General features: G+C 40.1%; 1 protein-coding gene across 2 annotated transcripts in view; it reads right to left on the bottom strand.

The window, feature by feature from the left end:
• Nucleotides 1–12,519, bottom strand: part of PLXDC2 (plexin domain containing 2) — a 455,689-nt gene extending 443,170 nt beyond the window's left edge. For both annotated transcript variants that reach the window (XM_043564759.1, XM_043564758.1), the window contains exon 1: nt 12,408–12,519. In XM_043564759.1, coding sequence (XP_043420694.1) covers nt 12,408–12,519 — 112 coding nt within the window. The remainder of the gene's footprint in view (nt 1–12,407) is intronic.
• Nucleotides 12,520–19,386: the final 6,867 nt, after the last annotated feature.

Here is a 19,386-nt window from a genome sequence, read left to right as displayed (position 1 = left end):
TTTCCAGTAGAACGGGGAAAGAGACATTGAGCAGAAAATATCGGTTGTCCACACCATAAAACTAGTATGGAATACAGAAAGAACTTTGGACATGTTTCTAGAAAAAAAATAAAATAGACAAAGGTAATGAAAATGTGCCTGGAGAATAGCAAATATAACTTATAGAGAACACAAAGGATGCTGACCAAAACCGATGTAAACTTCACCAAGTGGATCCCATTTGGAAACTTGAAAGGAGTTAACTCACATTACTGAGTCCAGAATTAAGAGATATCGTAGACCCTCTTGTTGAAAAAATATTTAAAAGGCTGCCCAGTGATTTGTATCTGGAAATCTTTCAAATATCTAATCTTAGAGAGTATTTCCTACTTTGCATCTTCAGCTTTGAGATAGCTGGAAAGCTGTTTATGCAAATTTCATGGTTCAATCTCTAATTTTGATTTCATTCATTGTTTAACCATATGTTTCTTTTAAAGTATGGGATTCCCTCCAGAAAGGCAAATGAACCAGTTTTAATATTTTTTTCAAAAAAAAATCAAGTTGCTGGTTTATAAATAAAGTATTAATTAATAAGTATAATTAACTAAAAGTATCATCATTAAAGTATCTGTTCTCCCTAGCTTAATAAATGACTTGATCATCCCTACACTATCATTTGTAAACGAACTCTCAATTCTTCATAAATGCATAAGTTCCTTTATGCTGAAGTCACTCAATCTCTGGCTTGTACATATTTTACTCATTGATATGTAAATCTGAGGCATGTTAAATTATGATTTAGAAATTCTTCCCAAAGAAATATGGAGAAACAAGGTAGGAACAAAATTCTTTGCCCGAGTAATAAATCCAAACAAATACAGTATATCCTATAAGTGGAACACTAACAAGATTCTTTTGTTGAACAAATTTTCAAGGACGACTTCCTATTCTTGGAGCTAGTGATTCGATGGTGATCAGTCACATATGGCCTTTCACCTCGGGCAGCTTACAGTCAAATGCAGACAGGACCACACTATTGATGATAAGTGATATCACGAGGACGTGTAGAGTGCACTTTGGTGAAGCATTTGTCTCAAACTAGGAGCTGGCAAACAAACACTAAAAGAAAATTATTCGATGTGCCAAAAATCAAATCCAATACGAGACCTGCAGGGCAAATAGCCAAGGGGAGGAGGAAAGTGTGCTCCAAGAAGGAAAGGCATGTGCAATTTCCCGAGGGGATAGAGCGTTGGGAAATTGGTGAGCAGGAGGCAGGAAGTGATAAATTTGAACCCAGGGAGGGAAGCCAGGACAAAATTATCGAAGGCCTTGCCTCTGGTGTGAGAGCAGTAGGAAGGCAGGAAAGCATTTTCAACAGAGGAGTGGCATAGCCAGATTTGCATTTTAGAAAGAGCTTTCAGGCTGTGGAATGAAGAATGGATTCCAGCAGGACAATTTTGGAGGCAAGGAGTGAAGCTGTTGAAGTAAAGTAGGCTAGGAAAAATGGTGGCCTGCCGGAGCCAGAATAATGGAACTAGGGAATGGAGAAAGGCAGTCTGGAGTCAGACATCAGTGCTTAGTTTTAGAAAAATTCGCTTCTTATTGGCTGTGCCTAGTTTACAAACCACTCTCGTAAAAACAGTTGGAGAAAACTGACATTGCACAAGTCTGACTTCCTGCATCAAGCTGTTTTGCAATGTCCAGACAATGAGACTATAATCTGCAGGATGACTTTGAATCATTGCTTGTTTTTAAAAATATCTAAAATGAACAACAGATGTTAAAAAGATAATGAAGGCTAAATAACAAAGAAATAAAACAGACTGCCTGCCTTGTCAGTTGACTCCTGATTAACAAATATCCACCCCAGTACGCATGAGTGCAGAGCAACAGCCAGTTTTAAACTGTGCTGAGGTAGAGATGCGGTTAGGATTTTCAACTCCAGCAAATTGTAACCACTTAATTTATAAACGTCTGTAGTCTAAATAAAATCATAAATCTATTATCTTTAAATGGTAGTAATTTGTAAAGTGCACTTTCTTTCGATGTAAATCTCCCATGAAATTGATATTAATTAGCTAAAGAGCAAACATTAAGGAGTACCCTAAATGCAGGGGCTTTTACCATTCTCATCAGAGCTGTTTCTTAGGAAGCAGCAAACCTACAGTCTTCCCTGTAACTGCTCTGCTGGTCTAGAGATGGGTTACTGAAAGGGACACTGTGACAATGTCACAGTTATTTGCCTAGTGCTTGCCCCTCGTTTGTAGTAGTTTCCAAGAAGTTAGGAATTAACATTCTTTCCCTCAGTTGAACTCTTTATTTCAATTAACCTATGGTTTCTACCTGGATTTCCTAAGAAACAATTAGAATGTACCATTAGCTTCATGATGCGATCAGGAAAACAGCACTAGCCCTCCATCTAAGGACATTGTTTCAACTAAAAAAGATCACTGCCAAATAGTCACTATTAACAATTCGTTAGGAGGTTCCAGGGTACTTGTTCTGGCTTTTACGTGTTGTAGTAAAGAAATTACATCGTCTCCAAGTTGTTTAGAAATCGAAATCTTTACTAAATGACTGAGATTTAATGTGATTTCAAACAAAGTCCAACAGAGGATTTAGTGAAAACTGAAAAGTTTATTCCAAATAGATAGTGGAAATGCCAAGAGTCTTCTAGAATACCCATGACACTTCTGAAGATCAAAAACAAGAAGGACAGGTTGGCCCAGCCAGATGTACTTATTATAAAGCTAAAGTAATTAACATCCTGCGATATCCACACAGAGATAATTATCAGGGGTCCCCCCCTCCCAGCCTTCATCTTTGAAGTACTTAATTTTGGACGGTCTAGGAGGGCTTGTCCTAGGCACTATCTTTCATAGTACAACATACGTAAGCCAAATAACCCATGAATTATATCTTTAAGTATAAGCTGAGTAACCCCTGCATATGAACATGAAGACAGATGTATGTAAGGATATGGGTAGCAGGCTTGCTCAAAATTTCTCTGATTGATCGCCTGCACTGATTGATGGAAGATGGACAAATCAATGGTGGGGAAATAGCTGGAAGACTGGATAAATCAATTATGGAAAAATCAGGACCAACACAAATGCATGTGTACAAAACAGCAAGTGATGATGTTATTATTATTATTATATCAAAGTGATGACTTATTACACAATTCAGCCTCAACCAAAATTTTTTTACAACACATTCATCAGTATTTTTGCAAGTCTTGCAGTATTAACAGATGTTACCACAATATTCTGATATAGGAACTATTTTAACACATACTTCATGTCAAATGAAATGCTTTCATAAAATTCATTTAATTTGAATTAAAGAAATTTAATCTGAATAAAAGACATTTTTAAAACTATGTAAAACTTTAAAACACAAGTTATAAATCAAAACAGATACAAATATACATCACCCAAGATATGATATCCTATGATGTTCAATAAGCTATGAAAATAAAACATGAAGCAGTATCTTTGTAAATACAGCGAGAATGCTTTCAAACTAATATGAAATGATATTTTTTAAAACAAAAGTCAACTTTATTTTTTTTAATTTTTTTAACATTTATTTATTTATTTTTGAGAGACACCAAGAGAATTGAGTGGGGGAGGGGCAGAGAGAGAGGGAGACACAGAATCCGAAGCAGGCTCTAGGCACTCAGCTGTCAGCACGGAGCTGGCACAGGGCTCCAGCTCATGGAGGGCAAGATCATGACCTGAGCTGAAGCCGGACACAACCGACTGAGCCACCCAGGTGCCCCAAAAAAGTCAACTCTATTTTTACAGGGCATCCAGAGTTTTCAAATCGGTATTAAAATACTCTTTAAACTTTTATTGTGTGAACAAATAACTTCAAATGACTCTAGTCCCACTCCTAACAAACAAGAACCAAAGAACAAAAATGCAAATACATACTGTTATGTTTCATCATTCAGTTTTTGTTTTTTAGTTTTTCATAGTTCAAGTACGTATATACAGTATACTTTAATTTTAAACATAAAACTATGGAATAGCAAAATAATTAAGAGGTTGATTTTCTTTTTAATCAAAAGCTCAGGGCAGGATTCCTTTATTTGTTTTTAATTTTTTAATGTTTATTTTATTTTATTTTTTAATGTTTATTTTTGAGACAGAGGGAGACAGAGCACCAGTTGGGGAGAGGCAGAGAGAGAGGGAGACACAGGATCTGAAGCAGGCTCCAGGCTCCGAGCTGTCAGCACAGAGCCTGACATGGGGCTTGAACTCATGGACTGTGAGATCATGACCTGAGCCAAACTCGGTGCTCAACCAACTGAGCCACCCAGGCGCCCCAGGACAGGATTCCTTTAAAGAGTAAGAATCCACACGCAGTAAGAATATGATTCAGTATACCAAAAGTCATTTCCCATACATTTTTCCATGAATATCTCACAGTGCAGCTTTCAGAGATGTACTGAAGGAAACGGACAGCAGAAGGAGGAGGGGGACAGTGCAGCCGAAAGAAGTCAAGCACAATACTGGACTGGCTCCCCCTGCGCCTGCAGTAAGGTCAGTGGGCTCTTTTGACCAAACAAATGAACAACTTACCAGTTAAGTAATCAGATTTGTTGTGTCAGTGCCAGCTACGGTCTGTTTCGGGAGAGAATTAAGCAAATATGCATAATAGAAATACACCCTAGAAGACCATTTCACATCTTGAAAATCATGATTATTTGTGAATTTCATATTCTAAAGTGACAAGTTCTGCCTCTATCTTGCTTCTCTTTTAGGGTTTAGGGAAATCATCATTTTATTGGATGTTCGGATTATGGTTTCAGAGAGAAAAAGTCGGGAGCTAACGTTACCACCAGATCCATGTACAAAATTAACAACTGTGTTAACTCAAAAACTACTACCTAAAAAAACATCAGTGCCTGCTGAATACTCCAGATTCCAAGTGGACCAAAGAAAACATCATCCTTATGGAAATAAATAAGGATGTACTTACCAAGCCTCATGCTTAAAGAAAAGATGCCAGCTTTATTTACACTTCTCCTATCACTGACCACTCCAGGGAGTATGTAGAAAATTGACTTTTAAATATTCTGATTTTTATGCAGTTTATCCACAGGGCAAATTCTTGACATTCTTTCTGTATTCCCAAAGCCTTGGTGAGCTAAGCACCTTACCTACGGGATGAGACCTTGAGCAATATGAATTCTAGGAAAATTTTCCAATTAATTAGTGAAAAATAATAGGAGAGGAGAGGGAGGAACTCAGCAAAAAGACTCCAGAAAAGTAAAACGGAAGTCATCCTGCAATCCTCTCAGCAAAGCCACAGGCCGTTCTCTACTCTAACATCTGAAGCAGAAGCAGTGACTATCGCCCGATTTTAATTTAGAAGAGGAGAGCTACCCGTGCTAGCATCTGTTTGGATGACCTCCGGAGGAAGGGATTACAAATCTAGATTTCAAAGAAGGCCACACAGTCCAACTGCATATTCAGATCTGCAGTCTTTAACAGGCTATACTAATTCCAAACAGGTCCCTGAGGAGAGCTCAGATTCTATTTAAATACCCAAATCTGTACCATCACGCTCTATCTCACCACCTGTTTAATTCACGAGGGCAAATAAGAACCTGCCAAAGAACAAATACAAAATGAGTTCAAAGTCCGGGTACCACATAATGTAGAATATTTTATATTCTGTTCTTTCCTCAGATATTATTGTGCTAATTTGACCAGGCAATACGTGACACAAGAAAGAGGGGGAGAAACTGGCTTAATAAAAGCATCACTACTTAGTCTGTCATTCTTCAGGAACTTCCTCAGTTGAACAGAATCATTGTCTGGAGGATAGTGAGGGAAGACATCCCGTGCGAACCCTAGTGAAGAAGAAAGACTTCTCAGAGCGCAGTACTGTAAAGAGACAATTAAAGCTTTGAGAAAATGTGCTTGGGATAAAGGCAGAGGCCTGGAATTAGTCAGATTAAAAGAAAGCTGAAAAGCAACTTAGTAATATACAGCTTTACATACTGCGGTGATTACTTTTTATTTACTTATTTCCCATCTCTGAAACAGAGACAAGACAAGATTTTAAGTGAGTAAAGTTGGACAAAAATAAAGAAGGGTAGGAAAGAGAACGGGTCGCCTGGGTGGCGCAGTCAGTTAAGCGTCTGACTGTTGATTTCGGCTCAGGTCATGATCTCACAGTTTGAGCCCCATGTTGGGCTCTGTGCTGACAGGGCTGAGCCTCTCTCTCTCTCTCTCTCTCTCTCTCTCTCTCTCTCTCTCTCTCCCTCTCTCTGCCCCCCCCCCCCACACATGGGCTCGCACGCTCTCTCTCTCTTTCCCTCTCTCAAAATAAATAAATAAATAAATAAATATTATTTTTAAAAAAGGAGTATGAAAGACAAGATGGTAAACTAGTCCACAAAAATTGAAGTCCAGAAAGTATATATACTTGTTGGAGGGAAGCTACAAATTGTGCTCTGAGCTTTCAGGAAACCAGATTTTAAAAGGTAATGCATCTGGTCACTATGCATCATGTCCAGAAAATAGAAACAACCTGATTCAGAAGAACAACTCTATCTGTTATTAAGATACAAGATTTCTCTCCTTTTCTCTCTCCCTCTCTCTCTCTCTCTCTCTCTCTCACTGCCCTCACCTACTGGGGGAGCAGACACTGCAAAATGCACTGCATGGTGCCACCAACACCACCATAACACGTTTTATAAGATCACTTTATTTATTTATTTTCTTATTTATTTATTTTTAGTTTTTTAATTAATTTATTTTTACTTTGTTTTTTTCAAAGGCCTCCTTCAGTGTAGGTTAATGGCATGAGGCCTGAGCACAATTCAAGAGTAATTTCACAACGAACTAAAACTGTTAAATTATTTAATAGTGTTCACCTCTGCCAAAAATACATCACCATTATATGTCTATATGTACATATAGGCATATACATTTTCATATATATATGCACACATATGTGCACACATATACACAAACGCACGTATTGTATTTAAAGGTGTTAGGTTAAGAACATGAGTAAAAATTCATTCAGAAACCAGAAGTATAATTGAGTGACAGAATAAACTTTTTAAAAGTAAAAAAAACCTTAGTGAGGTAAAAACCTTAATAGAAGGTTTAAGGTAAATAGTATCCACCACAAGCATTATGACAGTTCAGCAGACCCCTGGATCCTACTCTCTTGTTTTAAACAATCAGTTCTGCAAAACCTGTCTGTATATTCATTTCCAACTTATTGGTGGAAAAAGTCATAAACAGGGAAAACAAGTACTTTTCAGAAGTCTCCCAAGGTGACATTCAAACCAACAGTCCAGCTTGAGCTACCATTCCATTCAGTCCGGCCAGTTCAACAGCTATTTATTGCATGCCTGTGTGGGAGATGCCTTGGGGGATCCAGAAGCGAACGGACCATGACCCTACAGAACACGATCTATGGTGTAAGAAAGTATATGAAAGAGATACAGAAATGGAATGGAGGGAAACAACTCTTCCAATATCAAGCAGATTCAAACAAACGAGTGCCTTTAAAAAGGTACAGAAGTTCCCGAGGGTTCTGAGATGGCACATCCTTTTGTGAAATGTGTCACTTGAGATAAAAGCCTGTAAGAAAAAGCAGATGGACCAATGGAGACGCAGGAGGGAAGAAGGTGAAGGAGGAAAGGAAAAGAGGTAATAACACAGCACCTACTCAGGGGAGATCAAGGAGCCTCAACTGGTGAGAGTGTTCAGAAACGGGGTGGGAAGGGAGAGCTGAAACAGTAGGTCCAGGCCACATGATAATGATCTTGGAGGCCATGGTGAAGAGACAGTATTTAATGTGGTAGGAAACCGCTCAAGACTTCAGATCTCATGATCACAGCTGCTGATCAACTCACTAATCTTCATAAATATTCCGCTTCTACAACAGGAAATATCTTTTAGGAAGCAAAAAAAACAGGGACAAAACTAATTGAAAAGAATCCACGTTGTCTACTTCTCTGCAGGCAGAGAAGAAGCCTGTTTGGAGCAAATTAGTATCTTCGGTTACTAAGTTTTACTCAAGTACTTTCTACTTGATAAAAATCTGTTTCTGAAGATCAAACTTAACAAATGCATAAACTGTCCTACTTATAATAACTTCAAATCTCTGTGCAGACATCCATGAACTAAAAATCTTATTCATCCTTAGGCTTCAATTTGTATCTGTTCTCTAAAAGAAAAAAAAAACTCTCACATTTTGTGTTTTAAAAAATTTTGTATGGAAACACAAGTCACTGATTTATTAAAAATAAACCTAGAGGAGCGCCTGGGTGGCTCAGTCGGTTGAGCGTCCGACTTCAGCTCAGGTCATGATCTCGCGGTCCGTGAGTTTGAGCCCCGCGTCGGGCTCTGGGCTGATGGCTCAGAGCCTGGAGCCTGCTTCCATTCTGTGTCTCCCCCTCTCTCTGCCCCTCCCCCATTCATGCTCTGTCTCTCTCTGTCTCAAAAATAAATAAAACGTTAAAAAAAATTAAAAAAAATAAAAAATAAAAAAAAATAAAAATCAACCTAGAGCTCTTGGGTTGGCTCAGTCGGTTAAGTGTCAACTCTTGATTTTGGCTCAAGTCATGATCTTGCACTTTGTGAGTTTGAGCCCCGCATCAGTCTCTGCCCTAATAGTGAGGAGCCTGCTTGGGATTCTCTCTCTCCCATTCTCTCTACCCCTCCCCGTCCCAAAATAAAATAAAATAAAATAAAATAAAATAAAATAAAAGTCAACCTACCATTTGTTCATTAATCTGACCCAGGTCTACTTTATAGAGGATATTCACTTGATTAACCTTCTGTTATAATTTTCTCTTCCAGTATATATGCAAACAGAAAATTTATACTAATGACAGTATGTCTCAACAGAGATACTCTCATACCAAACTCCACAAGTTAGTAACATTTCAAACTAAGTCTTTTAACTCCAATGAAAGCAGAAAATAATAGAAAAATATCCCACTAGAGAAACAACTAAAATAAATGTAAATGACCTGCTAAAAATAAACTATTTCCCTCCAGTACATAGCAATATTAGAAAGTTTAAATAGCAAAAGTTCCCTGGAGTCCTAAACTATTTTTGCTCTCTATATAGTGGTATTGAACTTCCTTGTTGCATTAAGTCACATTTAAGAGTAATAACCAGGCCAAAATAACTCCATAATTTTAGGCCTTTTTTCCCTATTTATATTTTAGAAATCTTCAAGACATTAACACATCTTTCTCCTTTGACACAGTTAATAAACTGTTTTTCACTATAGGATATAGGAACAAATGTATAACAATACAAAGAAGATTTCCGATTTCTAGAATTTAGAACTATTCTAAGTTTATTTTTCTCTAAATATTGGTGTTGATAAAAACTATTTAATATGGCATATACTTTTCATCTATGTGTAGATTACATTCAATCCTAAAGATAAATTCATTACATAATGAGCTTTTCACTGTAAGAGAGAGATTTGAAAGCTATGTTGTTGAGAATTCCACAATAATTTGCTAGAAACCTCCAGCATTGATACAAAAGAAGGTATTTGAATTTTTCCACTGTACAAATACACCACAACAATGTATTCAAAGTATAGATCTTTATGGGGTGCCTGGGTGGCTCAGTTGGTTGTGTCTGACCTCGGCTCAGGTCATGATCTCGCCATTCGTGGGTTTGAGCTCAGCATTGGGCTCTGTGCTGACAGCTCAGAGCGTGGAGCCTGCTTCAGATTCTGTGTCTCCCTCTCTCTCTACCCCTCCCCCACTCATGCTCTGTCTCTCTCTGTCTCTCAAAAGTAAATAAACATTAAAAAAAATTTTTTAAGTACAGATCTTCACATGTAGAAGGTGCTATATAAATGTTGAATGAAAAGTTAATTTCAATGAACATGGGAAATAAAAACTAATTATTATAAATTGCCACTCATTTACGTGTGGTAAGCTGAAATGTCCAAAACATACTGAGCATAGGAAAAACAAAGTATTGAAGATCATTAATCTGAGAGATTTGGGAAAGAATGGGAATAGGAGAAATTAGCAGTTCCTCTGCCCTCTGGTGGCAATAAAATCAACTGCAGCATTTTCTAAAGTAATACATAATTAAATGTCCCTGTTATGAAATCAGATTTTTTTCTCCTGTGTCAAAATGTCTGTGATAAAAATCCTGATTGCTACATGGCAAATTTCAAGACTGTTGGGCTCTTTAAAATTTTTCCCATAGTGATATTTTAGCATGTTTACAAAGGAAATTATTTTTTCTTCTATTTCATTGCTATATTGTATTTATAGGAAAGAAAATGTAACCATTTAACTCCAAGATTACTCAAAAACTGTATGTAGACTGATATCCAGTAAAGAAGCTACTTCAGTTTGCAATAAATCTCCAAAACACTTACCAAGAAATTTAAAACTATTCATTTTTTACTCAATCCTATAAAAATATGGGTTTCTAGAGTAATTTTCCACCACAGGTACTAGTTTATAATTAGTTTATAATACCTGTACATTTATGTTGGGCAATTTAGGTATTTTGTAATCCCCACAGCTTTTAATTATCTGGCCAATTGCAGAGTGAATGTTCACTCATCCTCAATTTGATAACTTAGAAATGTATACATATTCTTTTCTCAGTAACATACCATTAATGAAAGAAGTTCGGAAAAAATAAACATCTGCTGATCTTTTTTTTCCTTCTGTAAATGCATTATTTACAGAAATTTCAAATAAACAACTTTGGAATCCATTTTGGCATACACGTCTCTCTAACCTCCTTTGGGATGAATTGTTTTCTTTAAGCATTTACTTATTTCATGAATGTGGCCATACCATATCAATATCATAGGGTAAAAAAGTCTTAGTGTTTTTTTTTTTCAACCAATGAAATGTATCAGACAAACAAGATAATCTACTGACATACCTAGTAAAGAACAAGCTATGTCCATCTATGCAGAACAAAACTATATGTGACCAAGACAAATCAACATCAAGAAAATTGGGGTTTTAAAGTGTTTCACAGTTTTAAAAGCGTTGTCATCATGTTGCCCCCTCCTCCCATCCCACACACCCTTCCAATCATAAATTGGAGCGCAGAGTCAGAATCTGTGCGTTCTCTATAAGAATTTACACCAGGGGCAGAGACAGTGTTTTTAGCTGATTTCTAGGTCTCAGATTGGTGAATTTCATTCAAGGACTTTCTCCAAGATTCACCTCACTTGGAATCCCCAGGTGACCTCGGTAAGCTTCCTTCTGCGACTTTCATGCTTGACATTTGCCGACACATGTATACTTTCTGAGGAATCACTTACCACCACCACCACCACTACCCCAGACTTCAGAATTAAAACAAAACAAAATCTTGATTACGCTCATCAGAAAGTTTGTGTTTTCTTTTTTTCTCCAAGTGTATTTTGTTCATTTCACCTCCTCTCCCAAGTCTAACCTGAGTTCACAAATTTCTGCCAAGGTTCTCTCTGCCTGCTTCTTCACCTTCTTCCTGAGGGGCAGAAAGGGTGAGCAGGCACCCAGTTCTCAGAGGGCAGGGTCGCGGGAGGCACCTGAAACCCCGGCTTAGCTCCCAGCCTGCAAGAGCCAGCGGGTCGCGGGAGGGGTGTTGCTACGCCGGCTCCGCGCTGGCCCCGGGGGCGCGGCTCCCGGCTGGACGCGAACCTGGCTGGCAACGACCCGGAGCCACCACAGGGTAGATGCGAAGGCCGGGTCTCCGCGCGGGGGCAATGTCAGGGCACTTGGACGAACCCCGGACGCGTTCAGGCCTGTCTGCGAAGACGGCCGGTGGAGGACAATGGGGGCAGGCATTGGTCTCCAGAGGCGCGCCCACCCCATTTCTGCCACCTCCTCCCCTCCTCGGCGCCGCGCCGCACCTACCCCGCCCCGCTTCCAGAGCCCGTTCAACCCCAGACTGCGAAAGGGAACTAAGGTGGGGATCGCGTGGGGTAGAAAGGTGCGGCCACAGGAAATTTTCTACAGCTGGGGGGAACCCTGCAATCCCCAGCTGCCACTACGTCCCCCACCCACGGCCCCCATCACGCACTCGCTTAGTTTATCGCGGCAGCAGAGAAGCAGGAGGAGCCAGAGAGGAGACTTCCCAGAGATGCCAGTTCTGGGAAAGGTATCTACAGAAGGTTTGCTCTTACACACCAGAGCCCTCTCTGGGCGACTTGGGGAGACAGTACCACCCCCTGTCGCTCAGGTGAAGGAAGCCCGAAATCCTCAAGAAAACCTCCAGTCCCCTTCTCTAACCAACCCCCTCCTCCCCATTCGGAAAGCCCAAGTTTACCCGAAAGCAATTGCAATAACTTTCCCAAGGGCAGACAGATGAGGTGGGGGTGGGTTGAGAATGGAGGGGGGAGTGCCAGCGAAATCTTCAGTTGCGCAAAAAAATCAACAAGCTAAAGTGCATCTTACCATTGATTTGGTTTCCAGGCTCCCCTTCAGTGAACTGAAAACGGTCCATTAAAAAGTGGCAAAGTAACACAACTCCTGCAGCGGCCAGGTCTGCCCTCGGGAACCTCGCCATGCCGCCGCCGAGACCTCCCTCCCCCTCCCCGCCAGTCCTTCCCAGGCGCCGGGTGCTTGGAGGCTCCGAGTGGGAATCGGGACGATAGGGACGCTGGGGCCAAGCGCTGCGGACCGGTCTGGCTGAACCTGGAGGCCTTTGTAAATTTCGATGGGATTTCACACTCGGGAGCTGGGAAGAGGAAGGGAGAGCGAGGGGGAGTGCAGTCCTCTCCGGACCTCCGGGTCTCTCTTCGCAACTTGCCACAACACTCGCAGCCCTCACCCCAGACACAGGACACCAACGGCGGGGAGGAAAGGCCACTTGCAGCCGGGGCTCGCAAACTCTCGGTTCCGCACAGGCAGCGCCACCCGGGTGCCCGCAGACAGTGACTTCCGAGCCCCCGCGATATGCTCCACTGGGTTCAAAATAGATCTAATTCCACAGCCAGCGCGGCTGCCTCCTCCAAATCCAAGAGGGCTGTCGGCTCACAAGGAACTTTCCCCAGTGTTGGGATGGCCCTGGCGGGAGGTTTGGGTTTGCGGGAAGGGGGTTAATGTGGGCTGGCGAAACCCCTCCGACAAGTTTTTCTTCTTTTCTTCGCCCTACGCAGGGCGCGCGTCCTTTCTCGCAGACAGAGGGATGGGCAGCTCTAAAGAGCTGAGCCCAGTGAAGGCTCAGGCTGCAGCAGTCTAAGGTCCGAAGCCAGGAAAAAAAAAAAAAGAGAGAGAGAGAGAGAGAGAAGAAAAAGAAAAAAAAAAGAAAAGAAAAAGAAGGAGGGGGAGGAAGAGGAAGAAGAAAGAAATGGGGGGCGGGGGAGTCAGGCCAAAACCTATCGGGAAAGGGTTCCTCCTGGCTAAGGAGGAGGTGGCCACAAGCCCCGCCGAGCCCCGGGAGTTTGGTGGCGGAGGAGGCGCCGCCGCCGCCGCCGAGCTCCCCCGCGCTTCTGCTCCACACTTTGGGGAGGGAAGGCAGCTTGCAATTTGCCAGATCTGCCGCTGCACCCTCCTCCCTCCTCCCTCCTCCCTCCCCCCCGCTCCTTCAGGCTTCTCCCACCTTCCTCCCCGAAACCAGCAGCTAGCACCGACCTGTCCAATGGCTGCACTTTCCTCGGGGCTGGCAGTAAAGTCGCCGAGAGATTAAGCCGGAGGAGAAAAGCAAGGGGGAGTGAGAGGGCAACTCCAGCCCTGCGCGCCCCCAGCAGCCTACTGCCCGGAGAGTCGGGAGAGAAGGCGAGAAAGGCGAGCGAGCTAGGAGCCCAGCGCCCCGCTGCACCTCCGCGCCGCCGGGGCGCCATCCTGCACTCGGCTCTTGCCCTTTGCAGCCACACCAGCGGCGCCTTCGCCCACCTGGCCTCCAGGCCTCCTTCGCGCGGGGCTGCGGAGGGTCTTAGCGCCCCGCACGGTACCCAGCAGACACCAGACGCTGGCGGGGTCTCCCTGGGCGCTAAAGGGTTAATTACAGTTCGCCATTCCCGGGAGGACGTTTGTAGCAGTTGGGGTGTGAGGAAAGCAAACCCGAGTGAGTTCTGCTACTGACCCCGAAAAACCCCTTCGGACCCCAGACCCGCGAGACCGGAGGAGGAAGGTAGCGCGCGACAGCGTGGTCCCGCTGCCGCTGCTGCTTTGTAAAGTGTCCGCCGGAGGGAAAGCGAGAGTTTAAAGAAACAGGAGGCCCATTGAATTTCCTACGGGGGCTTTTAACAGGCATTCGCTCGCTAGTTTGGTTTTTGTTTTTTCAGCTCCAGGATGTGCTTCAGCCTTAACCCTTCCCAGCCCTCTCGCTAATTTACATCTTACTTCGCTTAACCTCATTTTAAAGGGACAAATACAAAGAAAAGTGGAAAAGCATTTTGGTTAAAAATACAGATTCTTGAACCAGATTGCCTGGATTGGAATAACACCTCCTCCCACTAAATGGCCAAGCCTCTTCGCAATTACTCTCATAGTGCCTCAGTTCCTCATCCATCAAATGGGGAGAATTGTGGTAATGCCCTTATAAGGTCGTATTGAACTCAATGAGTTATTACTATAAACTTAAAGAATTGAAAACAGTGCCTGTGCAAAGTACATGACTTTATGTCTCTTAAGAGAGACAGGAGAGGGAGGAAGTCCTGAATCAGTGGAGAGCTTGCATCAGTGTTCTTAAATTCAAAAGTCTTTCAGTCTATTCTTGCCCACCCTATTCCATGCTCTGAAAAGTTTATGGATGCTATTAATGAGCACTTGTGAAAATGAACAAAAGCAACCTAATTCAAAACGGAGTCAGAGGCGATGAAGGCAAGGGTTCTCACCACCTATCACTTTTGCAGCCTACTTCACATACCCCAGCAGTTAGAAGCTTACTTTACTTACCCTAGGAGGATAAGGAAGATTTTCTCCTTGCCCAGAAATAACCTAGAAGAAAAACCACCACCACTCAGCCAATGAGGAGCTGCAACCCTGAACTCTTCCTCTCCTCCAATAACCCTTCCTTCAAAACAACCAAATCCCTCTTGTCCTCTCCAAAGGCAAGCCCTTCTCCTTTGTTCTTCAGACTTGCCTATGGTTTGTCATAGCAAGCATGTCCCAAACCACAGTTCCTCTACTATTCCTAAATAAACTTGTCTTTGCTGGTTAAATAACTGGCAATTTCATTTCTAAGACTGACACGCCTTAATTTTGTCACAAAACCCACTGGAAGTGGGTCTGGATAATTAAACTACTCTGCTAATTTGATACAAAAAGAATGGCTCTCCGATGGCTACTTAGCTAGTGAGAAGGGAAACAGGAGGTGTAACATGTTTTTCATAATCCAATATTCAGTTTGCTATTTATATCAGAAATACATATGTACACACACACACACACACACACATAAACATGTTGTGCATACACACTTTATTATGCCAAGAACCTTGCTCTCTCCTGAGCTTTCTCACAACTTGATTTCCTCACTGTACTTAAGAAATCTGGTTCTTTCATTTCTGCTTAACTGAGAGTCTGTAAGTTCTATGTAACATTACAACAAAATTTGAGTACCTGAGATACTTATCTGTTTAACATCAAGTTGGAAAACAATTTTCTAATCAAAATTTGGTTCTTATTTGATGTTGAGTTTTTTATCTGCATCCCTAGTGAGCTCATTACTTCATAAATCCATGTGGAAAGCTTCCTAAAATGTTCTGCACAACTCCAATTCCCATTACGTGCAAAATTATAAGAAACCTACCAGGAGCCATCTCAGGAAAGCATGACTTCTTTTTAGTCTGGGATATTTCCCTCTACTTCCACAGTTGATTAAAAAAAAGGGGGGGTGCCTCCTTTTTTTTTTTTTGAGAACAAAGTCCTATCTCTCCCTAGTATCATTTTGTTCCTTTTATTCTTTATTATTATGTATGCAAATTAGGAGTGTTTATTTTCTTGTGCTTTGTTGCCATCAATGCTTTCTCCTCCTGATTAAAGCTGTATACCTTAAATGGAAGTTTGATGCCAAAAACTGAAAGGAAGCCAAGTGGTAATTCACAGTGAGTCTGCAAAGGTTTTTTTTATGCGTTTGTCTATCATTGGTGCTGTTTAATTGTTTCATTTTACTCATATGATTTTATTATAAAGAGCCACCCATACAGAAAATACTTAGGTATGGGAGAAGATATAGGTAAGCAAAGCTCAACGATGCATGATATTTTAATGCCCTGAATTAAGAAAAAATATTATTGTAACAAATGTAGGATTAGATGTTCTGCTTTAGATATCAACTGATAATATCTCTCTCTATATATATAACCAACTGATCATAATATATATATACATATATATGTGTGTATATATATATATATAACCTTTACATTATCAACTGATAATGTAACATATAATGTAACATATCAACTGATAATATCTCTCTATATATAACCAACTGATAATAATATATATATATATATGTGTGTGTATATATATGTGTGTATATATATATATATATATATATATATATATAAAACCTTTACATTATAACAAGCAAAAATAAATAAACTGTAGGACAGTCATTCAGAGTTAAATGGAAAAAGTTGACTGTCCTCATACAATCCTGGCTAATTAAAAGCAGCGTATTTTGTGGCCTAAATGATTTCAGTTTGCAGTATATGTTTCACCACAGTATTATTGTCTATTTCAACTTCATGGAGACAAATTAAGGTGTCTTTGTGAAGAAAGGTTCCTTTTCCACCTGACTTGAAAGAGGAGTTCTAATGAGTGAGGCTCATTTCTATTTACTATAGATACAAGAACTGAATTGCTGTTTTTTTTACTCACTAGCTTAATGTTAGCTAACCTCTCAAGGAACAAATGAATCAGGAATCTTAAAGGAGTAATACTTGAGTTCTTTGTCCATGACAAAGATCTGGAATTCATAGAACACTCTTCTTTAAAATCTTAAGATCATATAACAGAATCATTGTCAGCAACATAGAACTTTAAGCAGACCCAAGCTAATGTCTGTATAGATTTCGAATCTGTTTGCAACCCTTCATTTATACCAACCTTCAGGAAGATTTTTTCACATTCCAAGGGCAGTACTATCTGTATAAAGGCGATTACAATTACCCATCTCATCCTGCCTCCAACTCTAATCTTGCTATGTTTCCAAGGAACTGTCCTAAATTGAAACTTGGCTAATGAGATACTCAAGAAAATATCATGCTTCCTTGGAAAAAAAAACAAGATGCAGCTTAGGCTGTAGAGTACTTACCATTTATTACAATATATTTTTTATTGTTATTTCAGGAAATAGTTTTTGTCCATTTTAATAAGATCTGTTAAAATTTTCTACAAGTCAGTCAGATAAAGGGAAATTGCTATCAGTGGATTGCTTTTACTGAGTCCTAAGCTAATATTATAACCTTTTCCCCTAGGTCTATGGCATTTCCTCTCCCTCCTCATTTGATAGGGCTATTTTTTTTGATCTCTGATACAAAATTACAAGACTCATTTGTTCATCTTGGCTGACTTCTGCTCTCAGAATCAACCAGAATTACATTATACTGTTGATGGATATTTCAGCTTTTTTCTCTTTTGTAGTTTTAAGTAAAAATTTTGTGAATAGAGTGTTTCTGGATCAAATGAGCATTAAAAAAATCACCTAACAGCTAGTATCACTTTTTTTATGGAAACATTTAACATGAAAGAATACTTAATGCCCTTTCTCCTCATATCAATAATACTACATTTACTATTTAGATGAAATTAACAACATAATTACATTTTGCTCATTCATAATGAAACAACATACTGCATTAAAATTTCATTCATGTTTATACTGTCTTCCTTCTAAAGTAAATAAGCTAAAGTGTTCTTAATCAGTAAATAGTGAAATACAAAAATATGCAATTTGTAGTAGTAGGAAAGGAAGTACTAAAATGGGATTATTAAAAATAAGTATTAAAAAGTAGGAGCATCATCTTACATTTCTTTTTAAATAGCAATAATGTGTAATAGAAACATATACCTTATTCATTCCTCAACTGCACTCAAGGATAAGTTAAAATCCTGCATTTTTCAAAAAAGGAAAAATGGGCAAGTGTTCAGCAAGCACTTAGTGAATTAACAAACGAAATGAACATGTTAAAGAATATTTTGCACAATGTGTAATAATGGAGCATGTGGAAAAGTTCTGAAAATGTTGACTGCTGTGGACGTCGTTGTTAGCCATATATACTATCCAGAGTTTTCTGAACTGATCAAAGTGTCTGAAGTACAGAAATCTGTCTCCCAAGGGTCAGCCCCACCAGCAGTTGTGCTTCTGTGGAGCCCCTGGTGGAGGCTATATCGCTCCAGCACAGATGACAAGGCTGTTGTGTCTGCTGCTGGAATGCTCAACACCACACATTGCCAGGACCGACCTCTGATCTTCAGTCCTGATGCTCTGTTCTGGGTTTCCTTTACTTATCTTGCATTCATCTTGTCTTCCTGTCCTATAAATTATCTCTTTTTATTTTCATTTTTACTATATGAATTTTTATTGATATGTAATTCACATAATTTAAGATTAACCCTTTTAGGGGTGACTGGGTAGCCCAGTCAGTTACATCTGACTCTTGATTTCAACTCAGTGCATGATCTCACAGTCCTGAGATCAAGCCTTGCATAGGGCTCAGCGCTAAGCATGGAGCCTGCTTGAGATTCTCTCTCTCCTTCTGCCTCTCCCCTGCTTGCACTCTCTCTTTCTCTCTCTCAAAAAAAAAAAAAAAAAAAGGATTAACCCTTTTAAAGTTACAGAGGTTTTTAGTATAATCACATTACGAAATCAAAGCAACCATCTAATTCCAGAACATTTTCCTCACCCCCCCACCCAAAAAAAAATCATACCCATTAGCAGTCACTCCCTGTTCTCATTTCCTCCACAATGCTTGGCAACCACTAACCTACTCTCTGACTCGATGGATTTTCCTATTCTAAACATTTCACTTAAATGGAATCTACGATATGTGGCCTTTTGTGTCTCACTTCCCTCACTTAGCATGGTTTCAAGGTTCATTCATGTTGTAACATGTATCAGTACTCTCTTCCTTTTTAATGCCAAATAATATTCCATTGAAGGGATCTATGACTTTTTTATATACATCAGTTGATGAATATTTGATCTGTTCCCACTTTATGGATGTTATGAATGATACTATGAACATCCATGTACTATTATTGCAATTTGTAGGGACTATTGTATAGTACAATTTGTAATATTATTACAATTTGCTCCAGCTCTTACATTAAGGTCTTTGATCCATCCTGATTAAATATTTGTATACAGTATAAGGAAGGGGGCTAAAATTATTCTTTTGAATATGGGTAAATAATTGCCTCAGCTATTTGTTGACAAGGGTATTGTTTTCTCATTGAATGAACTTGGCATCATTGTTGA

Source organism: Prionailurus bengalensis, chromosome B4 (assembly GCF_016509475.1).
Source record: "Prionailurus bengalensis isolate Pbe53 chromosome B4, Fcat_Pben_1.1_paternal_pri, whole genome shotgun sequence".
NCBI lineage: Eukaryota > Metazoa > Chordata > Mammalia > Carnivora > Felidae > Prionailurus > Prionailurus bengalensis.
Note: the sequence above shows the minus strand (reverse complement) of the source record. Positions and strands in the feature narration are given on the sequence as shown.